Source organism: Muscardinus avellanarius (assembly GCF_963383645.1).
Source record: "Muscardinus avellanarius genome assembly, chromosome: 5".
Taxonomy (NCBI): domain Eukaryota; kingdom Metazoa; phylum Chordata; class Mammalia; order Rodentia; family Gliridae; genus Muscardinus; species Muscardinus avellanarius.
In genome coordinates, this window is record NC_137790.1 from 72,305,174 (window position 1) to 72,329,766 (window position 24,593).

The 24,593-nt window shown below is 40.8% G+C and overlaps 2 protein-coding genes across 2 annotated transcripts in view; one reads left to right on the forward strand and one right to left on the reverse strand.

Annotated features, from left to right (window-relative positions):
• HSPBAP1 (HSPB1 associated protein 1) overlaps positions 1-22,704 on the reverse strand; it is a gene marked incomplete at both ends in the record, with an annotated part of 55,522 nt that extends 32,818 nt beyond the window's left edge. The window contains 4 exons of the mRNA XM_080696533.1: positions 4,836-5,021; positions 18,623-18,787; positions 22,055-22,313; positions 22,567-22,704. Coding sequence (XP_080552659.1) covers positions 4,836-5,021; positions 18,623-18,787; positions 22,055-22,313; positions 22,567-22,704 — 748 coding nt within the window. The remainder of the gene's footprint in view (positions 1-4,835; positions 5,022-18,622; positions 18,788-22,054; positions 22,314-22,566) is intronic.
• An 871-nt stretch (positions 22,705-23,575) lies between these two features.
• SLC49A4 (solute carrier family 49 member 4) overlaps positions 23,576-24,593 on the forward strand; it is a gene marked incomplete at its 5' end in the record, with an annotated part of 79,164 nt that continues 78,146 nt past the window's right edge. Inside the window, one exon of the mRNA XM_080696048.1 lies at positions 23,576-23,888. Within this exon, the coding sequence (XP_080552174.1) occupies positions 23,576-23,888 (313 nt within the window). The remainder of the gene's footprint in view (positions 23,889-24,593) is intronic.

Genomic DNA, 24,593 nt, shown 5'->3' on the forward strand with positions numbered 1-24,593 from the left:
GCCTCACTAAGTAGCTGAGAACTGTTTGTGAACCATGATCCTCCTGTCTCAGACCCCAAAATGGTGGGATTACAAGCATATACCACCACCACACCAGCTCACTTATCTTGACAAATGAATTTTATCTAAACTAGTTTCAAAGAGCTATGTGATGCCTACTACTTGATTCCTAAAATAAACTAAAGAACATATTACATTAAAAAATGTCAATTATTGCCAGGTGTGGTGGTGTACACTTGTAATCCCAGCATTCTGGATGTGGAGACTAGAGAATCATGTTTTGTGGACAGCCTCAGCTACTTAGTGAGGCCCTCTGCAATTCAGTGAGACCCTGTTTCAAAAAATATAAAGAATAAAAAATAGGACTGGGGGTGAAGCTCAGAGATAGAATGTCCCTGGGTTCCATCCCCAGTATCATACACAAAAAGTCAATTATTGACAGGTATAGCCACTGAGAAGGCTGAGATAGGCAAATCACTTGAGCCCAGTAGGCCAGAAATGGATGCTGCAACACACAAGAATATAGTAATATAGTAAAAGTGGTTTCCAAAGCCAGCAAGGTAAAGAAGGAAAATAAAAGTTCCTAACTTAACTATTTATAAAAACTCAATGAACACCACATATCAAATATACCAGAAATAGAGAATAAAATGTAAAAAAAGATCATTAAGCAATTTGAAAAAATATTAGAATATTTATATATTTTCTAAGGAAAGAATTTACAAGGATAAAATAAATGAAAATAAAATATTAATCAAAGCTGGGCATGGTACTGTAATCCTAGCACTTGGGAGGCGGATCTAGGAGTATTATAGATTTGAGGCCAGCCTCTAAAACATAACAAGACTCTCAGGAATTTAATATGAACCTGTTTCAGAATAAAAATAAAATAGAACTGGGGGTTAGCTTGGAAGTAGAATGCTCCTGAGTTCAATACTTACTGTCAAAATAAATAAATAACCAAACAAAAAATTTAACCCCCAACATTCCAATAAGAAAATAGTCAAAGAGCTGTTAATCAGAAAAATACAGAGTACTAATAAACATATATATTCAACCTCACCAGGAATCAACAAAATGTTAAAATAATGAGATATCATTTTTAACCTATCAACAAAAAATTTTTAACAACAAATCTATTTTGGTAAAAAATGGAAAAACAGGTGCTCTCACATGTTCTGAAAAGACTGTAAATGGAAGTCACTTTTCTGTAAAGTATCTGTCCTGTGTATCTTTTATTCCACAAATATCTGAATGTCCATTCAGTGCTAAGCCCATGATGAGACATGGCCTTTCCCTCACAAATATGACCCTGAAGGCAATTACTTACATAACTAGCCATGTGATTGTAACCATGCTAAGTGGTTAACCTGAGATCACTAAACAGCCACACCTAACTGGGGTGTGGAAAATAATAGCTATGGCCAGGAAAAGAATTCTATTAAAGGTAAGATCTCAAGGAAGATGACCAATTAGCCAAGTAAAAATAGGGTAAAGGGAAATGAAAAAAGAGAAAAGAATGGTTAGCTACAGAGAACTACTTACACAAAGGCCCAGAAGTAGGAATAAACAAATCCCTGGAGACAGAAATATAAAAATATGCTCAATTATTCTGAGCTTAGGAAGAGAGAGATTAAGCCTTCCACAGTACAATCAATGTTTGATCTTTGGCTTAAGGGTAGAAGCCATTAAAGGGCTTTCAGCAGGGTTTAATATCAGTTTTATTTAAAAAAAAAAAATTGTCTTCCACAGTATGAGGAATGGCCCGGGAAGGACAGGGAATTGGTATGGGTGCCGAGAAATTAGGAGAGGGGCCAGGTTACTGCAACTACGGAGGCGTAAGAAAGCCGGGTAATGCAGAGCAGAGGAGGGCTGGGAGACAGGGAGAAGCAGTGGCTGCTGGAGGTTTAGAATGTAAACCACAGACACCAGCAGGATGGGGACATCAGAATGATTCAGAGGTTTCTGGTATAAGGAGCTTCATAGATAGTGCTGCTACTAAGAATTTTCATATTCTTTGACCCAGTAATTCTTCTTCTAGGAATCTACCCTAAGTGAAGTAATCAGAAACTTGGACAAGATTTGTTTGCACAGATGTTCACTACAGTAGTATTTATAAGTTTAAGATGTGTAAGCAATCTAAATAATCAAAATAGGAAAATTTTAAAATAAATATACTATCATAGGATATTAGGTAACCATTTAAAAATAACATTTAATGTCAAAAGTAGTTGCTCAGAATATGCTAAATTTTCAAAATGTAGGCTAAGAAAAATTTGTTTTTTGAATACAAAAAGGTCTGTATGGACATACATCAAAGCATAACTAGTGACTATCTCTGGGGAGTAAAGGCAGGTGTTTTTCAATTTTTATGGGCCTTACTATATTTTCAATTTGTTTCTACATTAAAGCACTTTCATTTTAAGCGTATTTCTATTTCTTTTTAATTTTTACTTTTATTGGTGCATTGTAGTCATACATTTTAATGGAGTACAAGATGGTGGAGACATACATGCACACAATGCCCAATTAGCCCTTACCCAATTCCCTCCCCATTCCCTTCTATTTCTTATATAACATTTATTGCACACTATATGCTAGGCTCTATTCCAAATGCTTTATACATATGAAATCATTTAATCTTAAAAAATATTTCTAACATTTGGAGAGTTGACTCACCCAAGGTCACTTGGTAAACCAAAACTTGAACTTAAGCAGGCTGCCTCCAGTTAGCTCTTACTGCCTGGAAGTATTACATTTACTTATTCAGAGAAAAAAAACTTTTTTAGAGGTAGGGGCGTTCTTTAGACCCAATCTTTTTATTTATTTATTTTCATTTTGAAACAAGGCTCACTAAGTTGCTGAAGCTAGGCTTTAACCTATATCCTCCTGTCTCAGTCTTCAGGTACTATGATTACGGTGTGTGCCACTGTGTCTGGCTTATCCAGATCTTCTAAAAGATCAAATTATCTTTACTGGAAGCTCAAAATAGTTTCTTATAATTCCAGAGAATTTTTAAAAAACTTTCTTTTTCTTTTATGCTTAAGTATTAACTTGAAAATGTCAAATAACTACATCTTGTCTATAAAATGGAATAATAGTAGTATACTAGGAAGATGTTCAGCAGATTAAGAGAGTGGATAAACGTAAAGCACTCATAATAAGCCTGAAATAATAACTTTCAATGAATGTTAGCTACCAGCAGTAGTGTTGTATCTACAGTAGAGTCTAACCAGGATGTGGAAAAATAAGTAAAATTCCTATTTCCCTCCAAACTAGAACCTAACATGCTTCAATGAGTGGCAGATTTATTTCACTAAAATCAAGAAGGAAAAGGCATAATCTTATTTCTATGCTATTGCTACTGTTCTAGTATTTTAAAATACAACGTACAGTTCAGACTATGATTGGAATAAGATGCCAAAGAGTTCCAGGTAGAGTAATCCTGCTGCATCTGTGTCAGACACCAAAAACTAATTCATGAAATGCACTACAAGGTTAACATGAGAGAAAGAAGCACGGAGTTTCTAGAAGGGAAACTGGGGGATTTTCTAGTTCCTCTTGAGCTATCAATATATATTCGTGAACCATTTACTGCAGCAGTTAGACACTGAATTTCTAGACTTCTGAGCTTATCCTATCGAAACACTAGTTAAACATCAGACAATAGTTATGAACTCCTTCAGACTAGTAACAACACTGTATCTTCTTTTCTTTTGTAGTACTGGGGATGGAACCCAGAGGCTATCTACCTCCAGGCTACATTCCCAGACTTATTTTTATACTTTATTTGGTCTCACTAAGTTGCTGAGAGTCTCCCTAAGTAACTGAGGCTGGCTTCCAACTTATGCAATCCTCCTGTCTCAGCATCCCAAGTACTGAGATTACAAGTGTGCATCACCATGCTTGGCTCTGTATCTTTCTTTTATATTAACTACATTTTAGAGTTAATAGCAATTGCTTTATCTGACAATAGAGAAAAAATTGGAAATGTTGTAAGTTTTCAGAGAAGAAAAGGGAACAAGCAAAATCAGTCTGCTGAAGAGAATAAAGGACAAGTGGGTACAGCAGAGTGTAACTAGAGTCCCAGCTACACAGGAGGCTTAAGCCAGAGGATTACTTGAGTCCAGGAGTTCAAGACCAGCCGGAACAACAGAGTGAGACCCTGTCTCAAAAAAAAAAAAAAAAAAAAAAAAAAAAAAAAAGGCATTTACCTAGCATGTATAAGGTCCCAAGTTTAATCTATATACAAAAATAGCTTAATGTTTGTGTAATGCAATAGCACTTAGGCAGCCAATAAAGCAAAGAATAAAATTACAACCAAGACTAAGCACTATAGATAGTCCAAAATAAAAAGGCATGTTCTACATAAGTCAAAAGTGAGAGTAATTATTAGACAGTATTATTGGTTATCAACCTGTAGTATTGGTATTATATAAGTACATTTTAATACTGTATTATCTTGTAATATTATAGTGTTGCTTTATTCATATGGGAACATAAATAATGACACATTACAAATATTTATTAAATATCTACCACATTTAATGAACAATAATGTATATATATGAAGAGAGAAGAGAGAATACATGAACAAATACATTTTAACTTTGAGAGTTTGAACCAGTTACATTAAAAACAAACAAACAAACAAACAAACAAACACCTGCCCTAAGCCAAACTGTTTCAATAAAATTTTCCTATCTGTACCATGAATTGTCAAAAAAAAGATTTGAAATAAAGGACTCTGGGTTCTCTAAATATAAGGAAGTCACTGCTGAGATTCTAGGAGTGCTACACAGAGACATTATTAATATGATTACATACAGCCTTACCTGTGTCTGTGCTTCTCATACCCATTCTGAATCGTATCTGCTTGCCATGAAGGACCTCAGAAAGGTGTTCAGCAGTCCAGTGGCATGCTGGCCAATCAAAAACCATGTTATGGAAAATTGCAGGTTGTTGTAAAGACATTATAATTTCTTTTGCTTTCTCTGGTGTAAAAGGTTTGACATGTTCACCTGGAGAGAGAAATGAATAGAGCAACAGACAGATAACTATAAAATTATTTTATATCATACACAATATTGTTTGTGTTCTGCGAAATCTTTCTGTGCAATTACCACATACTTACATTTCACTTATTACTGTTTATATAAATATCTGGCCTCAAAGAACCATAAATCTTTTTACTAATGTTTTCCTGGTTCAATGTAACTGTACAGCATAGTGAGACTCATACTGATATATTCACGTATACACACACATCACTTGATCTGTTTCCCTGCCCCTCTCACCACATGAAAGTGAGACTCATGGTGATCCAGTATTATATGCACCTAACATTACTTGGCAAAGGACCATAATTCTTTTTTTTTTTTTTTGTGGGTCTGGGGGTGGAACTCAGGGGCATTCGACCTCTGAGCTACACCCCCTGCCCTATTTTTTATTCTTTATTTTGAAACCGGGTCTCACTGAGTTGCAGAGGGCCTCACTAAGTAGCTAAGGTTGTCTGCGAACCGCGATCCTCCGGTCTCAGCCTCCCAAATGCTGGGATTACAAGCGTGAGCCACCACGCCCGGCTTAGGACCGTAATTCTTAAGTGGCTCTTTTCATATTAAATTTTAAATGTTATGATGCTGGTAAAAATTTAGTTTTAAATATCAAAAATGAAACTTTAGTGTCTTTCTTTTTTGAAAGAACCCTTCCAACTACTTTAAATTTAAAAGAGAAAGTTTTTTTTGAAAAAAAGTTTCTTGATGTAAGAAATGCTAATGGGAACTACTCTGGGTCAACCAGAGCTGCTAGAGTCAGCAACAATACTACTTCCCACATCACATGTTTAATGTCAAAAAGACTACTGAATGAATACAGCAGTCAATCTGGGAGGGAAGAGATTATTTTTTTTACTGCAGTTTTAAGAATAAAAGATGTGTTAAGATGGCAAACCAAGTTAATCTTTGGTTTCAATGCAGGTATAAACAGTACAGGTTATATATATATATAAACCCAAACTGACTTACTGAGTACTTGAAGAAATTTCACAGAATCATAGAATGTTAATCTTGGATATGATAGTAAAGATTAACTTTTTTAAATTAAAAAGAAGAAAGTTTCTTACTAGCTCTTCTTTTATCAGTGCTGGGGATCCAACCCAAGGTTTTGCACATATTAGCAAAGTGCTCTACCACTGAGCTACTTCCCTAGCCAGAACATTTCTTTTTAAAGATATCTTAAGATGGGAAGTTTTAAAATAACTTCATCCCGTGACACTCAAAACATGTTTATGATTCTCAAGAACAACCAGATATCTCTTAATTATGGTTCATTATCTATACTTTACACATACTTAAAAATAAATGATCATAAATAATCTAAGTTCCTCTCTTGCCCAACCTTCTTCCAAAATGATAGAAGGAAGAAAAATAGAGAAGGACTCATTGAAAAACTTGAGTAATTTGTACTCGTCTATATGAAAGGCTTGTTCTTAAAGAAAATGAAAACACAAATCAGTTTGGCCTCTTTCTTGGGCAAGAAGGACAAAGAACTTGGAATCCTCTCCTAAGCCTTGGTGGTGGTGCACAGGGCCCTTCTGCTTAAGGGCAGAAAAGCTGGGGGCTATGCAGAGCAAGGAAGGAAGTAGGCCCCTTAGATTTTGGTGTGAAAGCCCCAAATATATATTTAAGTGAGCTTTACATGTTTAAGAGCCTATAAAGGATAATATGATGTGACCAGAAATAAAACTTTATGTCTTGACCTTGAGATGGTTGACTTTTGTTTTGCTTTCACTGTGACACATATGCTAGTTCTGCAATCAGCATTTTGCTCCAAACTGGCTGATGAGTGTGAGGGATGTGTTACCTAGCTTGCGAAGCACCAAATCTTCCCAGACGTGGACTTTCTGGATTCCCGGTGCATGAAAATGGACAAGCCTACCTTTGTTAGTTCATACTTTAAAGTTTTGCTAGACTATTGTGGAGAAAGGTAAATTTTCTCCTCTATCCTTAGGATGTCTGGCTGGGACTGACAGTGCCAGATTAACAGGAGAAAATCATTCATATTTTATTTGGTACACTTTACATGTACATGGGAGCCCTCACATATACACACAGAACTCAAGACCTGTAGAAGCAGTTTGATCGTGACACTTGGGATACCAGGTTGGACAGAGTAGGAAATAGTAAAACCTGGCAGGACCAAGGGGCTTGGGCTAGGGTAGGCAACTGAAGAAAAGCAACAGGAAGAAGATAAGGGTTAGTTTAACAAGCTTTGTACAGATTTCTCTCAGCTCTGACTACATATTTGCTTATAAGAATGACTTTCTTTTTCCTTCTTCGTTTCTCTGGGTACAGGAGGGAACCTTTCCCAGTTTAATCTCCTGTTTGGGGGAAGATAAAGGAAAGTCAAAGTATCCTTCTCCCATCTGCTGGGTTTTTTTTCTATCTGCTGCTTTTCAAGGGCCTTTAACTAAGATAATCACTATGTAAAAATGACACATTTTGATCCCCTAAACTGAAAGGTATGGGAAAGATATGAAAGATAACAACATATTCATGATACACTCTGTTGTTTATGACACATAAATTGGAACCATCCTTTGGAAAACTGGGAAAATTAATCAAAAGTCACAAAGAATCAACCATTATACCAGCAACTCATGTTACAGAAATTTACTCTGACAAAATAATAATAAGCTATATAAAGATTCATATGTATTATATATACTATACATACAAATGTCTACTACATTTTAACAATTAAAATATAAACAACCTAGTGCCCCCAAAGTAGAAAATATTTACTAGACTATGACAATAGCAACCCTCTGGTATTAAACATAAAAAGGAGAGATCTAGCCAGGTGTGGTGGCACACGCTTGTAATCCCAGCACTTGGGAGGCTAAAACAGGAGGATTGCACAGGTTTGAAGCCAGCCTCAGCTACTTAGTGAGGCTCTCAGCAACTTAGTCAGACCCTGCTTCCAAATAAAGTATAAAAATAGGTCTGGGAGTATGGCCCGGAGGTAGAAAAGCTCCTCTAGTTCCATCCTCAGTACCACAAAAAAGAAAAAGAGAGAGAGAGAGAGGGAGAGAGAGGAGAGGAGAGAGGAGAGAGGAGAGGAGAGAGGAGAGAGGAGAGAGGAGAGAGGAGAGGAGAGAGGAGAGAGGAGAGAGGAGAGAGGAGAGAGGAGAGGAGAGGGCGAGCTTGTGGCATGAGAAGGCAGAGCAGGGACTAAAACTAGCTGGGAAAGTATCATCAAGTATCATCAAGTATAATGATCAGGTCCTGAACAACAATGGGTGGCAGCCAGAGAGGCAGAAATGGTAGAGATGGAGAAATACTACAAGAATAATATCAAGGACTATTTCAACCAGAGATGTGGGGTGGAGGCAGAGGCAATGAAAAGATAGTCTTTACAAGTTTCCAGACTTGGTGACTTGCTGCAAGAGAGATGTCAGGAGCGAAGGCTTGTTCCCTTGGCCTTGAACATGCTCATCACAACACCATGTATTTACTGGTATAATGCTTAACTGTTTGGCATATACATTAAAACTGCTCATCTGATCCTCTAAGAAGTCTATAAAACACAGGTAGATGGTTATTTCATTTCCATTATCCAAAGGATGAAACAGAAGCTCAGATGTCAGGTAGACTGCAACTAGACACCAATATTCTCACTGCATGGAACGACTCCAGGGAATTAAAACTGGAGGATTAACCTACAGCTAGAAACCTGAGAGACAGACTATGACAGGGAAGGCAAATGGTTCAGGACAACTTAAACTTGGCTTAGGCTTGACAGGGTGAATCACAGCAGATGCAATACACCATAGCATTCTTTCAGTTCTAAGGTTGTAAAATATTCAACCTTTGAACCTTTTGCTTCTAGAATTTTAAAAAGTACAGAACATCTGAAGCACCAGTCCTTCTGGGGTAGAGCCTTATTGGCTCTACCTATCTAAATCAGAGCTAATATGTATCACAAGGCTTTTACTCTTAGGACAGTTCGTATTTGGGTGGACATCTCTGGTTACCCTTCTACAAATATATACTCAGGTATTATAACATGTGAACATTGCTTTGACAAAACAGCTTCAAAGAAGTAATTTTTCCTCTAACATAATATTAATTTTAACAATGTTTTCAGGGAAATGGATGGAACTAGAGGACATTATGCTAAGTGAGATTAGTCAGTCACAAAAAATAAGAAATCAGATGCTTTCTCTACTAAGTGAAAGCTAAGGAGAAATGGGTCATAGTAGGAACTTTAGATGAAAAAGGAAATCCTATAGAGCAGCAAACAAGACAACCTAAATGAGGGGATGGGAGGGGGTAAGAAGGAAATTCTCTAAAACACACAATGTACTTACATATTGAAGTCAACCACTAAGCCAAGCAAGGGAAGGAGGGCTGGGGAGGGAATGGGGTGGGAATTGGGTAGGGGTTAAATCGGTTATGTGTACATGTATGTACACACAAGTTTTTTTTTTTACCCCAATATGATGTGTGAATATAATGCAATAATAAAAAATTTCAAAAAAATAAAATAAAATAAAAATGTATTTAAAGAGCTGGATGTGGTAGCATAGGCCTATAATTTCGGTACTTGGGAGGCTGGGATGGGAGGACTGCAGGTTCGGGACCAATCTAAGCAATTTAATGAGATCCTCAGCAACTTGGTGAGATCCTGTTTCAAAATGAAAACTGAAAAGGGAGCTGGGAGTGGTACGCACGCTTGTAACCCCAGCATTCGGGATGCTGAGACAGGAGGACTGTGGTTCAGGGCCAGACTCAGCTACTTAGGCCCTTTGCAACTCAGTGAGACCCTGTTTCAAAAAATAAGAAAGAAAAAAATAGGGCTGGGATGTAGCTTGGAGGTACAATGTCCCTGGGTTCAACCCCCAGTACTGCAAAAAATAAATAAATAAATAAATAAAATAAAAAGAATAAAAAATAGGGCCAGGGGTATAGCTCAGACGTAGAATGCCCCTGGGTTCCATTTCTAGTACTGGAAAAAAAAAAGAAAAGAAAAGAAAAGAAAAGAAACTAAACTAAAAAGGGCTGGGAGGGTGGCTCAGCCCCTGTATCTCCCAAAATATGTATTTAATGATTTGACTTTTAAATTTCAGACATCCCAGGGATATTTTTGTGGAGGGGGGGTTGGGATTGAATTTAGGGGCATTCTACCTCTGGGCTACACCCCCACCCCTATTTTTAGTCTTTATTTTGAAACAGTGTTTCATTCAGTTTTAGAGGGCCCAACTAAGGCTGGCCTGCTTCAAGCCTGTGATCCTCCTTTCTCAGCCTCCCAAGTACTGGGATTACAGCTTAAACTACTCCATCCAGCTAGCAAAGTCTTCTTTTAAATAGTCTCTGGAAGCCAAACATGGTGGCACACGCTTGTAATCCCAGCATTTGGAAGGCTGAGACAGGAAGATCACAGTTCATGAACAGCCTCAGTTACTTAGGTCCTTTGCAACTCAGTGAGACCCTGTTTAAAAATAAAGAATAAAAAATAGGACTGGAGATGTGGCTGGAAGGTAGAATGCCCCTGGGTTCCATCTCTAGTACCCCCCCCCAAAAGAAAGAATAAAAAATAGGGCTGGAAGTGTAGCTTGCAGGTAGAATGCCCCTGGTTTCAATCCTCAGTACTGAAAAAAAGAAAAAAGAAAAAAGAAAAAAGAAAACCTTTAACTTTGCTGAGAAAGCAACTGGCCTAGTAACTGGTTTATATTAAATGCTTAAACATTTGCTAAATGAATGAAAAAAGCTACAAAGTGTGTGTACAACAAAGCAGTTGGGTAGTCACCATAACTGAAAATTAGCATATATTACAGAATTTCAGGCCCATTGGTGGAATAAAACAATCATCTGTTGTGAGATAAAACTAATTTTGTTTCTGATAGTTTAATCAACAATGAACTGGGCCATTAAATTAACAAGTTTAACTCTCACAATTTCCTTTAAAGAAGCGTGCAAAGCTTATTAATTAAATAGCCTAGGGATGTACCCAGTCATTACATGCTAGGAATATTTGCAAAGCGCTATAAAAATTCTGAAGTAATCTTAACAGCCTTTAAAGGATAAGTGTATTTAGGTCTAAACTTGCAGCAAATAGCAATTTCTGTAATTTCTAACTAGATGACTTAGAAATTGCTGAAAAACCAGATTACTGATCTAGGCATTGCTCAGGAGTCTTTCCTCCCTTCAAATGTAGCATATTCCGTCCATTTACTACGATCTGGGTTACAACTAATTCTTTGGAGACAATGAGACCCATCAAAAAGCAAATTGCCTTCTTAGTAATTTAAAAAGATTAATGCAAAGTACAAAATAATTTTAAACACAATTTCTCTAAATTTGCTAGCAATCTGGCTTCAGTCAATTAATACCTGGCTTGGATTTGTATCTGTGATTTAGAATTTAAGATAATAGGAAACAGAATACTTTCCAATTATTGCTAGAATATAACAAATATAAAGATACTGAAATGAAATTAACTTGTCTCACATGGCAGATATAAGACTAATGAAAAAATTACAGGTAATAAAAACCTTTACAGGTGACATAACAGAACACAGAGAATCAGTACATGGATACAGCATGGATTACAAGCTGGGTGCTGGCAAGGAGAGATTGTTTATCTCTGCATATATACATGCAGGTGTACAATGGTTTCACCAATCTGACAACCACTGTGTTTGAAATTTAAAAACCACTGGAATGGTAGATATTTGGGTAAAATAGAATGATCATTTGGGCCATGTCAGAAAACTCTGATGGAATTATATATAACAAAATTACTGTATTAGTAATAAAATTTGAATGGTGAAACATCAAAGATGATTTTTCATTTTGTAACCATTATTTTAACTGTGTGTAAGTGTGCACATGTACATGCATACAAACACATGTGTGGTGCTGGGTGTGGAGCCCGGGGCCTTGTGCATGCTAGACAAGTGCTCTTACCACTGAGCTACACTTCCAGCTTTCTGCCAAAATTTTATTTTGGTTTTTTGTTTGTTTTTTGCGGTACTGGGGATGGAACCCAGGAGCATCCTACCTCTGAGCTACATCCCTGGTCCTATTTTTTATTCTTTTTATTTTTTGAAACAGGGTCTCACTGAGTTGCGAAAGGCCTCCCTAAGTAGCTAAGGCTGAGGCTGTCCACGAACCACGATCCTCCAGTCTCTGCTTCCTGAATGCTGGGATTACAAGCTTTCACCACCACACCCGGCTCTGCCAATATTTTAAATGCTGTACAAACTAAGAAAATTCTACAGAAAGATAACAATGATTAAATAAAATGACAAATGGTCGTAGATCCTTTGGTTCAAGGATCAGAAGGTGGTCCTCTTCCATTAAAGAAACCACAAATGTTACTGCTGAAGCTGCTTGACATAACCTTGTCAGTGGTGAGCTTGGTGTGGCCCACCAGGATCAGGGTGTGTACATGTGATGGTTACAGGTCTAGGAGTTCATGAGTGTGTAATGCTCCTTACAATGCTCCAAAATATCTTCAAGTTTTCTACCAAAACAGTTTCATCTAACTCTAGCCTCTTCTATTTTCCATAATTCAAAATAAGGTGCTTATTTTATTGTATTTTCATTAAAAATATTCAACAGTAGGGTAAAGAGATATTTACACATCCATGTTTATAGTGGTATAATTATAATAGCCAAATAGTGGAAGCAACTTGTTCACTACCGGTTGAATGTTTATATATCACTTGGCCTTAAAAATGAAGGATATCTTGTCACATACTAAAACACAAGTGAACCTTGAAGATATAATGCTATGTAAACCAGTCACAAAAAGACAAATATTGAACTAATTTCTTTTTTTATGAAGTACCTAAAATGGTCAATTAATAGAAACTGAAAGTATAATGGTGGTTACCAGAAGTTGGGGGGAGGGGAAAAAGAAATTGTTTAAGGGATATGGAATTTCAATATATAAGATGAAAACTTCTAGAGGTCTCCGTCACTATGATAAGAGTCTATTTCACAGTACTAAACTAAACACTTAAAAGTGGTTTAAGATGAGGCTGGGCATGGTGGCACATGCTTGTAATCCCAGAATTTGGGAGGTGGAGACTGGAAGATCATGGTTCGTGGACAGCCTCAGCTACTTAGGTCCTTTGAAACTGAGTGAGACCCTGTTTCAAAATAAAGAATAAAAAATAGCGCAGGGGGGTATAGCTTGGAGGTTGAATGCCCAGACCCTCAAAAAAAAAGGTTTAAGATGGCTACTATACTTTGAGTGTGTCTCCCCTCTTCCCCCCAAAAACATTCAGGTGTTGAAACTTAATGGCCCGTGTGATCGTGTGATGGCATTAAGACAGGGTCTCTTGAAGAGCTAGTTAGGTCATGAATGCTCCTCCCTCATGGATGAGATTAAAGCCTTTATAAAAAGGGCTTCACACAGCAATTATGTTAGTTTGCTCTTCCTTCTTCTTGGAAGTGAAGAGCAGCCCTCATCAGATAAGAAAAGATGCTGGATCCTTCCTTGGTCTTGGACTTTTCAGCCTCCAGAAGGGTGAGAAAATATTTTTTAATAAATTACCCAGTGTATGGTATTTTGTTATACAACACAAACAGACTAAAACAATGTTCAATTTTATATTATGTGATTTTACCACAATCAAAAGAGATAGTATTGTCTTTTTGATAGCCATAGTTACTGGATATAAAGTATTTTAGCTACATTTTAAATTGCACATGGCTCTAGCTCTTTAATTTGGGAGATTACACAGGTTTTTGCCTTCTTTAAACTCCTTTGCCTGATTCCTCTATTTATTTATTTATTTAGTGGTACTGGGGATTGAACCCAGGGGCATTCTACCTCCAAGCTATGCCCCCAGTCCTGTTTTTTATTCTTTAATTTTGAAACAGGGTCTCACTGAGTTGCAAAGGGCATCACTAAGTAGCTAAGGCTGGCTGTGAACCCAGATGCTCCCTCTTTTTAAATGAGAACAAAAATGACATGGAAAATATGGTGTCTCCAATTGAAAAAAATAATTTTAATTATGTAGGAATCTCACCTCTATATAAAATTCAAGTCCTTGCAACTCTGGTATGAGACGTTTCCTTGAGAAGGACTGGAAAAGGAATAAAAAGAATATATTCTCTTCACCAAGGTATAAGCCTGACTATAAATGAAAATATGAAAGCCCAACAGAAATACAGAAAGAAATAAAATATTAGTCAGAAAGGCAGAAGTGGACTTAACTGAATCGCATTTTTTACTTTCACTGAAAAGCTTCAATTAATATATAATTCCAGAAGTAACAACATCTCACACGGCACACTCAGAATTTAAGTTGGTGTGTGTGTGTGTGTGTGTGTGTGTGTGTGTGTGTGTGTGTGTGTGTGTGTGTGTACAGGGATTGAACTCAAGAATATACCTCTGAGCTATACCCCTGGCTCTTTTTATTTTTTGTTTTGAAACAGGGTCTTGCTAGGTTGCTGAGAATCTCACTATGTTGATGAGGCTGACCTTAAAAACCTGTGATCCTCCTGTTTCAGCTTTCTAAGTACTGGGATTACAGATTCTTGATGTAAATAGTTTCATGTTTGTTCTTAATAATTGCCAAACTATTACTGCAAATGAAAACCTCATATCCTTGAAGGCAAGCCTATTACTTTTACCTCCCTGGCATAAAATGATGCTAAGTGAATGTTTTCTGAATAGCTGAGTATTAGCACTGATAACTCTCACTTTTGGTAACCCATTGGAATTAACCACTTTTATTCCTCTTCTTCTGCATAACAACCTACTAAGCACAATTAGAAACTGTCTCTTAGCCGGGCATTTTGGCACACACTTGTAATTCCAGTACTTGGGAGGCTGAGACAGGAGGATCTGGGTTCACAGCCAGCCTTAGCTATTTAGTGAGCCCTACACAATTTAGTGAGACCCTGTTTCAAAATGAAGAATAAAAACATTGGGCTGGGGGGTGTAGCTCAGAGGTAGAATGCCCCTGGGTTCAATCCCCAGCACCACAAAAAAAAAAAAGAAAGAAAGAAATAGAGAAAAAGTCTCAAAAGATCAGCCAGGCATGGTGGCGCATGTTTGTAATCCCAGTACCTGGGAGCTGAGACAGGAGGATTGGATCGCAGGTTCGTGGCCAGCCTCAGCTCCTTAGTGAGGCTTTCCACAACTCAGTGAGACCCTGTTTCAAAATAAAGAATAAAAATAGGGCTGGTGGTGTAGCTCAGAGGTAGAATGCCCCTGGGCTCAATCCCCTGAACCACAAAAAAAAAAAAAAAAAAGAGAGAGAGAGAGAGAGAGAGAGAGAGAGAGAGAAAAGGATCAGTCCAAAAGCTTCATGTTTACCTCTACCACTTCCTTTCCTGTTTCCAGGTTCCTTATCACTAACTGACTCCTCCTAATTACCCCCACCCTAGGACAGCCATTCCAAAGCTTCTTCACTCTAGAACCCAAAATGCCCCTCTCCACTTCCTTACTTCTGTGGTGTCTTGCTCTGTTTTCCTGAGAAGGCTGAAACCCATGATCTCCCTCTTCACATCAACCCATCTGTTTTTACAGTGCTCTTCTCTGGACTCTATGGACGAAGTCTTTCTCAATTCCACCTACCTGGTCATTAGCACTTCCCCTCTAGTAGAATCAGTCTCCTCTCCTTCCAAGCCTCTCCTCATCAGGCCTTGGGCTCTGTTCTTCTCACTTGTATCCAACCTGACTACAGGCAACCTCTTCCCACACCCAAACATACCAAACCCCATGAACTCACTCTAGGAACAATTTGATTCTTGTTAGTTCTTTCTCCTCTCAGCCTCCAAGGTCCTTACTGTGTCTAATATTTGTATCTCAACTGATTGCATCCTGCATTGTAGGTCTATCTCATACTATAACGTTTTTTTGTTTTTTTGTTTTTTTGTTTTTTTTTGGTAGGGAAATTAAACCCAGTAGCATTCTACTTGAGCTACACCCCCAGCCCTTTTTATTTTTATTTTGTGGTACTGGGGATTGAACCCAAAGACATTCTACATCTGAGTTACACTCCCAGTCCTTTTTTATTTTTCACTTTCCCTTTGTATAAGAAGTTTATTTTGCTCACTATACATCCTAAGCATCTAGGACAGAGGCTAGCACACGGAACAACAAATAGTTGACCAATAGTCAATGGAGGGCTGAAGGAATGAAAAGAGTTTTCACAAAGAGTTAGTGCAATATTACATAAAAATGCTTTGGGCAATGTCTAGTTTATGGAAAATATTATTTTACTGGTGACTCCAAGAGACCCAGTCATTAAGACAAAGGCTACAACTTCTAAAAGGAGAATTCCCTAGTTTAGTAGGCTTTTGTAAATGTTTGACCATGACTCACAATGAAAAAAACAAAATTAAAACCCAACACCCAACAGAAAAATACATAATCAAGTGAAATAAAAGTTCACAGAACAATACTTGACCCTCTGAAACAGTATTTTTCATACTGTGGGTTGTGCTTACTTGCCAACTATAACCAGATTTTTAAGAAGTAAAATGGAAGACAGAACATCAGACTGCAATATTTGTGGTATTCTTTTGTGGAATATTTGCTGTTTACACATGCTCTTTTTTTGTCTTAAAACAGGCTCTTGCTAGGTTACTGAAAGTCTCACTACATTGTTGAGGCTGTTCTCAAACCTGCAGTCCTTTTTTCTCAGCCTCCCTCCTGGGATAAAAGGCATGCACCACCATGCTGGGTTCCTTTATTGTGTGTTTGCTTGTTTATTGATTTATTTTGTGGTACTAGGGATTGAACCCAGGATAATTCCATCTCCAACCTACCTGCCCCCCTGTTTGTTTTGAAATAGGGCCGCTATGAATGGTGGTGCATGCTGCAATCCTAGTACATGGGAGGCTGAGACAGGAGAATCACAGGTTCATGGCTAGCCTCAGCAACCCAGAAAGACCCTTATAAACCAGTGAGACCCTGTTTCAAAAAGTACTGGAGGTGCAGCTCGAGGTAGAATGCCCGAGTTCAATCCCCAGTACAAGAAGGAGAAGGAGGAGGACGAGGAGTCATCTCACTAGGTTGCTGAGAGTCTGGCTACATTGTTGAGGCTATCCTGCTTCAGCTTCTCAAGTACTGGAATTACAGTCATGGTTCACCATACCCGACTTCTCTTTACTTTCTTGATACAGGGTCTCCCTGAGTTCCCAGGATGGGCCTCAAACTTGTGATCACCATGCCTCAGCTTCCCGAGATGCTGGGATTCAGGAGCATGCCATATCTGCCCAGGTTTTGGCATTACTCTCTCTGACAGGCTGCCTCCCTCATCAGCTTGCACTCATCATTCTCTTGGACACATCACAGTGAACTGTCTTATCTCCTCAACTAAGGATAGTGTCAAAGTTAATTGGATCTCCACAGCACCTTGTGTGTGGCACCCCACAGGCACTTAATAAATATTGCTTTGGTACTGGGCCTGGTGGTGCAAGCCTGTAATCCCAGTACTTGGGAGGTTGAGACAGTAGGTCAGCAGACAGAAGGTTTAAGTCCAGCTCCTGCTCTGGTATCAGTCACACTAGGGTTAGAATCCTATTAAATAGCTCTACTCTTTACTACTTGTGTGACCAGGGGCAAGCTGCTTAAGCCTCAGCTCTCCTCATTTGCAAAATGGAATGAATGGAGGTTAAATCACAGAGGTGTTAATGTGGGTAATGTATATAATATAAAACCCTTAGCTCTGATACCTACTTAGCTCAAAGCATAGTTCCTTATTGCCTTTACCAAAGAATACTAGAGAGGAGGGCTAATGAGCTTTCTCCACTCCTTTTCTGTTTTTATAATTTCTTTTTTTTTTTTCTTTTCTGGTGGTACTGGGGTTCCTGGAAGCCCTTCTACCTCCGGGCTACACTCCCAGACCTATTTTTACATTTTTTTAAAATTTGGAAACAGGGTCTCCTAAGCCAACACACGCGGCTGGCTTCGAACCTGCGCGATCCTCCTGTCTCTGCCTCCCAAGCGTGGGGAATACAAGCGTGCGCCACCACGCCCGGCGTGTTTTTATAATTTCTAAGTCCACCACTATCTTAGCTTCTGACAAGCCTCCCACAAGGGAAATGTGGAAAATGGCTTTTTGACACAGGTCCCACTGCAATAGCAGGAGGTACAGCTAAGACAGGTCCAAATGGTACGCTCTCAACTCTATAGAAAAACACCCTTCAATACATCCTTCTTTCTTTCTCCCATCCTAGCTTTTCTCTCTCTCTCTCTCTCTCTCTCTCTCTCTCTCTCTCTTTCTCTCTTTCTTTTTCTTTCTTTCTACTGGGGATTGAACCCAAGGGTATTCTACTTCTATGCTACACCCCAAAGTCCGTTTTGATTGTAACTTTAAATAGGGTCTCTTACACTGTTGAAAGTTTCACTAAATTGCTGAGGCTGGTCTCAAACCTGAGATCCTCCTGTGTCAGCCTCCCAAATATTGGGATTACAGGCGTATGCCACCCTGCCCACCATCTATCCTAGCTACATATAGAACATCAGTTTTAAGGGGTTTTTTTTTGCCAAGAAAGAGCACCATGGCGCCTCTTACAGCTTCTCCCCTTGCTTGTCCAAGGCAGTGTCCCCAGCCACCAGCTGCTTTCACCTCAGCTGCTCCTGTAGGTACGGGAAGGCCTGAGGTCCCGGCACTCCTGGAACCTCAGGTTCTGTGTGGCCTGCAGCTGCTCTTCCAGGTGTGGAGGTAAGCCAGGAGGGGCAGGCAGTCCTGCAGAGTGTTCTGCCACAAGCCTTGCTGCTCCTCCACCACAGGGAAGCACTTCTTCAGGGCTTCCTGCACAGAAAGCAAAGGCTGGCCTCAAGCCATCTTCTTCGGAAGCTGCTCTTTGAAGAAGGACCTTTGCTTCCCACTAAGAAGACATGTTGGAGCCTGAAGGAAGGCTTCTTGGGATAAGACAGTTTCTTGCCTCAGACTGCAGATTCCCAGGGCCCAAGCTCTATCTCCCCAAAAAAGTCCCTGCTTCAGAAGAAGCTCTCTTGCCTCCTCTCTTTGAGGCTACCATTCCCATTCCCTAAACCAGCAGGAAAACGTAAAGCTGAAGAAATCAATGTGAGGACCCACCTGGAGGGCCACCACAGCTCGCCTTACTTTGTTTTGAAACAGGATTTATTGCACTAGGTTTCTGAGAGTCTCACTAAGTTGCTGAGGCTGTCCTTAAACCTGCAATCCTCCTGTCTCAGCCTCTCAACTACTGGGATTACAGGTATGCACCACCACACCTGACTCCTTTTTATTTTTTGTTGAAACAGGGCCTTACTAGGTTGCTGAGGGTTTCACCAAGTTGCTGAAGCTGGCCTTGAACCTGCGATCATCCTACAGGATTTCAGTCTTCCAAGTACTGAGATTACAGGCATGTGCACCACCACACCTTGGCTTATATATTATAATAAAAAAAATGTGCCCTCTTTTTCCCCCAAAATGATTTCTGTAATATTTATAAGCTATTTTTAAGGCAAGAACTGGTTTATGCCTCACTGTATGAGAGGCTCTCCTATATATATTGTGTGTTCAAATATTTTCTTTTGATAAAGTGGTAATAAATTTGTTTAAAAATGAACTTTTCGATGGCTCCTACTATATGTATCATTGTACTAATGGTACTGGCCATTTACTTGTATTTAAAATCAATAACATCATTTATTGACATTTAATATGAATTTTTCTTACCTTTGTTCATATCTAAGCCAAAGACTTCTCTTACAAAAAAAATTATGCCCATTTAACTTACTTTGTAATAAATAGAATTATCCTAAAATGGTTTTTGTAAAGGATAAGAGTTTAAAATAGGATCAAAAGTTCCATAGATAGGATTTAGAGGACCTTTAATATAAGATGTGAAGTTACCTGCAGAAATGTATGTGCATGCTGAATTTTTCTGGGGAGCAGGTCTATATTTTTGAGATTGTTCCCCCCTCTCAAGATTTCAGGTTTACCATCAAATTTCTCAAAAAGCTGAATATGGAGTTATCATATAACCTAGAAATTCCACTTTAGATATATGTCCAAGAAAATGGAAACATATGTTCACACATACACAAAACCAAACAACCAAAACAAACAAATGAAAAAAAATATATACAAATGTTCATAGCATCATTGTTCAAGATAAAAAGCAGGGCCAGGCACACGCCTATATTCCCAGTCCTTGGCATCACAGATTTGAGGCCAGTGTGCAGTTTAGTGACTCATTGCTCCTAACCGCCTCCTTTTCTTCAAGTTCCTCATTTTCACCTTGTTTTTCATACTAGAAAATTTCAGACATCTCTAATTTGCTTCCTCTCAGCATCTCATCAATCAGTCACTAAGGCCAGCACTTTCTATTTTTGGTACTGAGGACTGACTTCAGGGGCAACTCTACCAGCCCTATTTTATTTTTTTATTTTGAAACAGGGTTTTGCAAGGTTGCTGAGAGTCTCATTACATGGCTAAGGCTATCACTGAACCTGCAATCCTTCTTTTTCATCCTCCCAAATACTGGGATTACAGTCATGCACCATTAAACCTGGCTTAGCATTTATTATTATTATTATTTATTATCATTATTATTTGATGGTACTGGGGGTGGGACCCAGAGGCTTTCTACCTCTGGGCTATATTCCCAGACCTATATTTTTATATATTTTACTTGGAAACAGAGTCTCACTAAGTTGCTGAAAGCCTCACTAAGTAGCTGAGGCTGGCTTCGAACCTGTGAGATCCTCCTGTCTCAGCCTCCCAAGAGCGGGGATTACAAACGTGTGCCACCACGCCCAGCTTACTTTTTATTTTTTTGCGGGTCTGGGGATGGAACCCAGGGGCATTTGACCTCTGAGCTACACCCCCTTGCCCTATTTTTTATTCTTTATTTTGAAACCGGGTCTCACTGAGTTACAGAGGGCCTCACTAAGTAGCTGAGGCTGTCCGGGAACCTCAATCCTCCAGGTCTCAGCCTCCTGAATGCTGGGATTACAAGCATGCGCCACCACGCCCGGCCTTTTATTCTTTATTTTGAAACAGGGTCTAAGTTGCAGAAGGCCTCACTAAATAGATGAGGCTGTCCACGAACTGTGATCCACCAGCCTTAGCTAACCTCCCAAATGCTGGGATTACAAGTGTGCGCCACCACGCCCAGCTGGTCCTTATTATTAATAATAAAAATTGTTACCATTTTGAATACTTAATTCCTGCTAGATACTATGCTAGATCATCTACATATATTATGTTTAATTTTCACAGTAATCATGCAATTCAAAAGAGGAAAGGCCTTGTCCTTTTCCCCTCAAATCTATTCCACATCCTTCAGCTGAAGTGATCTTCTTTTATGGGTTGGTTATGTTCCCCAGAAAAAGCCTTGTATTGGCAACATACCAATGTTCAGAGGTAAAGTAACTGAATAAGGACTCTAATTTTATTAGTGAATTATCCACAGATGGACTAGTAATTTGAATGGATTCACTAGGTGGTAAATGTAGGCAGGTAGAGGGAGGCTGGAGAAGGTAGGTCACTGGGGATATGGCCTTGGAGACTGTATATGCCCCTGCCCTCACCCAATTCACCATGAGTTCTGTAGCTTTCCCCTGCCAGGCTCTACCACCATGATGGTTCTGCCTTGGGGAGTCAGATGACTCTGGGCTGAACCTCTGAAACTGAAAGCTTAAATAAACCTTTCCTTCTAAGTTGTTCTTGTCAGATATTATGGTCACAGTGACGAAAAAAAACCTGAAAAAAAAAAAAAAAAGAATACATTGTCCTAAAATCAAATCTGATCGTTTTACCCCTAAAGGAACCTCTTCAAAGGCTTCCTGCTGTTCTAAAGTCTTGGCTCCTTAGTGGGAATACGGGGCCTATACCACGATAAAAAAAGAAAAAAAAATCTGGATGCCACAATTTGACAAAAGTCAGACATTTTCTAAAAACAAGTCACTTTCTTCATAGCCTAATGCTTTCTTCTTGGCCAGGGAGACCAGGGAAGGGGCTAAACCAAGGGCTGCAAGAGAAGGGCCAGGAGGGTCAGCAGGCATCTGGTTTGCACTTAAGGTCTGACCTCAGCCTGGCACCTACCTTTCTCCCCCGCAGCTCCAGCTGGGGGGGCCAGGTGAGTGCTCCGCGCCGAGCCCGCGGCCATGGCTCCAGAGAGGGGACCTAGGCCGGAACTCAAGTGGAGCGGAGCGGGAGCCGGTCGGAGCAGGTCCGACGGCGCGCCCGGGTGCCGGCAGACGCACCACAGGAAGGAGTCACAGCCACTCCTCCGGCTTCCCGGGAACCTCCGCTGCTGGGTCACGTGACGGGCCTGGGCGGGGCCACGCGCGTTTGTTTTGGTCTTTGGTTGTGGAAAGGCGCCGGACACGTGGTCCGGGTTGTGGTGTCCTGTGTGTTTCAAGGCCCTCAGCCTCTTTAGCGTAGTCTTTTCTTAGCTTCATTTTTGCTTCTCCCCGTTCTCTACTGAGCCTTCATACTGGCTTTATTGACCTCCACCCACTAGGATTGGCATTTTGGGGATGGTTTGCTGTTTTGTGGGGGTGTGGGGCTTTGGACCCGATAGGTGCGCTTGGCGTCTACGCAGCCGCGCTTACCAGCCTTGGGTAGCAGGAGAGCTCTCGCTTCTCTTCCACCTCCCTGGCGCGTCTGGCAGCAAGGTGACTCCAACTGGTTTTCGTGGCTGCCCGGGAATATGAACCTCCCGAGTGTCCTTTGCATTCCCTGTGACTCATCGTCCCAGGGAAGCCAAATTGCTTGACACAGGAACTCCAACAGCTGCCAGGCTTCTGGATTTGTATATGAAAACAAACGATCGCCAGGCCTAGAGATCAACAGTCTCCTTTCTTCCTCTCTCTCTCTCTCTCTCTCTCTCTCTCTCTCTCTCTCTCTCTCTCTCTTATCCTTCATCTGATCGAAGTCATGAGCAGCAAATGGATCTTGGTCACTTTGAGGCAAAAATATTCTAGCCTTGACATAATCTTTATTGTTCGTCTATTAAGTGATAGACAAAGTGGGTAGAAGGATATCTCTCATAGATACATATAGATAAAATTGACTATTTTAAAATCTCAATGGATATGTGAGGCACATATAACCGATTAAACTAGGTAGTAGTTATTCACAGAGGGAAAACAATGGCTTTCGTGACACAATCCCCTGGGACCTTTCCACCTGTCAATCTTATCCTAACCTCCCTATGATTTCTGAAGTTATACACCCAATAAAAACAAAAGGAGACCCAATATAGAAGCAAGCCTGAGGTTAAGTGGCCTGAGGTCACCGAGTTGTTTATTAGGCACATGATGTCAACTTGGGCACGCCCTCCAGAAACCCCCGCGTGGCTTGCCCAACCTCCGCCACTACAGCCTCCTCGGGAGTGTCACTCTCCGGAGCCCCGAGCCCGCCTCCCCGGCGCTCCCAGCCGCGGACCCCGACTCCCCGGGCGGTGTCCCGGCGCCGCCCCGCGGGCTGGGCGGACCGGCCTCCCGCCTCCCCGAGGCTCGGGCGGCGCAGGCGCAGCAGGCGCGGCCGGGAGGCCGAGGCGACCGCAGCGGCTCGCGGGCCCGGCTCCTGCGCCTGCACCGCGCCCGCGGGGTCGGGGCCATGGGCTCGGGCTGGAGCGGCGAGGAGGAGCGGCAGCCGCTGCTGGGGCCGGCGCCCGGGGCGGCGCGCAGGGCGCGGGAGGCGGCGGCGGGCCCGGGCCCCGGGCGGGTGTACGCGCGCCGCTGGCTGGTGCTGCTGCTCTTCTCGCTGCTGGCCTTCGCGCAGGGCCTGGTCTGGAACACCTGGGGCCCCATCCAGAACTCGGCGCGCCAGGCCTACGGCTTCTCCAGCTGGGACATCGCGCTGCTCGTGCTGTGGGGGCCCATCGGCTTCCTGCCCTGCTTCGCGTTCATGTGGCTCCTGGACAAGCGAGGTGAGGGCCCGGGCCGGCGGCCTGCCACTCCTCCGGGAACCCGCCGCCGCCGCCCCGGGGTGGCTTAGGGGCAGTGTAAGGCGACCCGGTGTTACCGGCACCCCATTCTTAAGGGACCTTCTGTCCCCGAAGTGACAAAGAGGGGGAGGCTGCTTTGCAAATATTTCTGTTTATATCAAGACCCTTCACTCCAGGGGTGTGAGCGATCTTAAATGTTAGAGGGTTTGCATATGATGGACACCCAGAGCATCACAGCATGTCCTATGCATGTTTTTTTTGCACTGGACAGAAATGACTAATGCTTTGACTTCAAAGGAATTTGGAGGTGTTGAGGGTGAAAGGTCAAAAAATAGACTGATGATGCTCAGATGTCAGGAGGTAACGAGCTGGCTTTGTATCATAGCCGAGTCCAGCCCTGGAAAAGCTATTGAGAAACTCAGACCTAGTGCTTGGGTTTCTGGAAGGTGGTGCATAGCAGCTTTAAAATGTGTGTGTGTGTGACCTGGTGACTTTCATAATTGAAATTTGTGGTTCTCAGGTAAAGCTCACAGGTGAACTGAGGCACTCCTTTGTAGGGGTACTGTGAACATCTCACTTTACCACTTACTTGCCCTGTGATTCTGTGAGGAGGGAAAAAATAAAAGGTCATTGGGATGAAAATCAAGGCATTGAATGATCTCACATAAATATAGGTAAATGATTGGT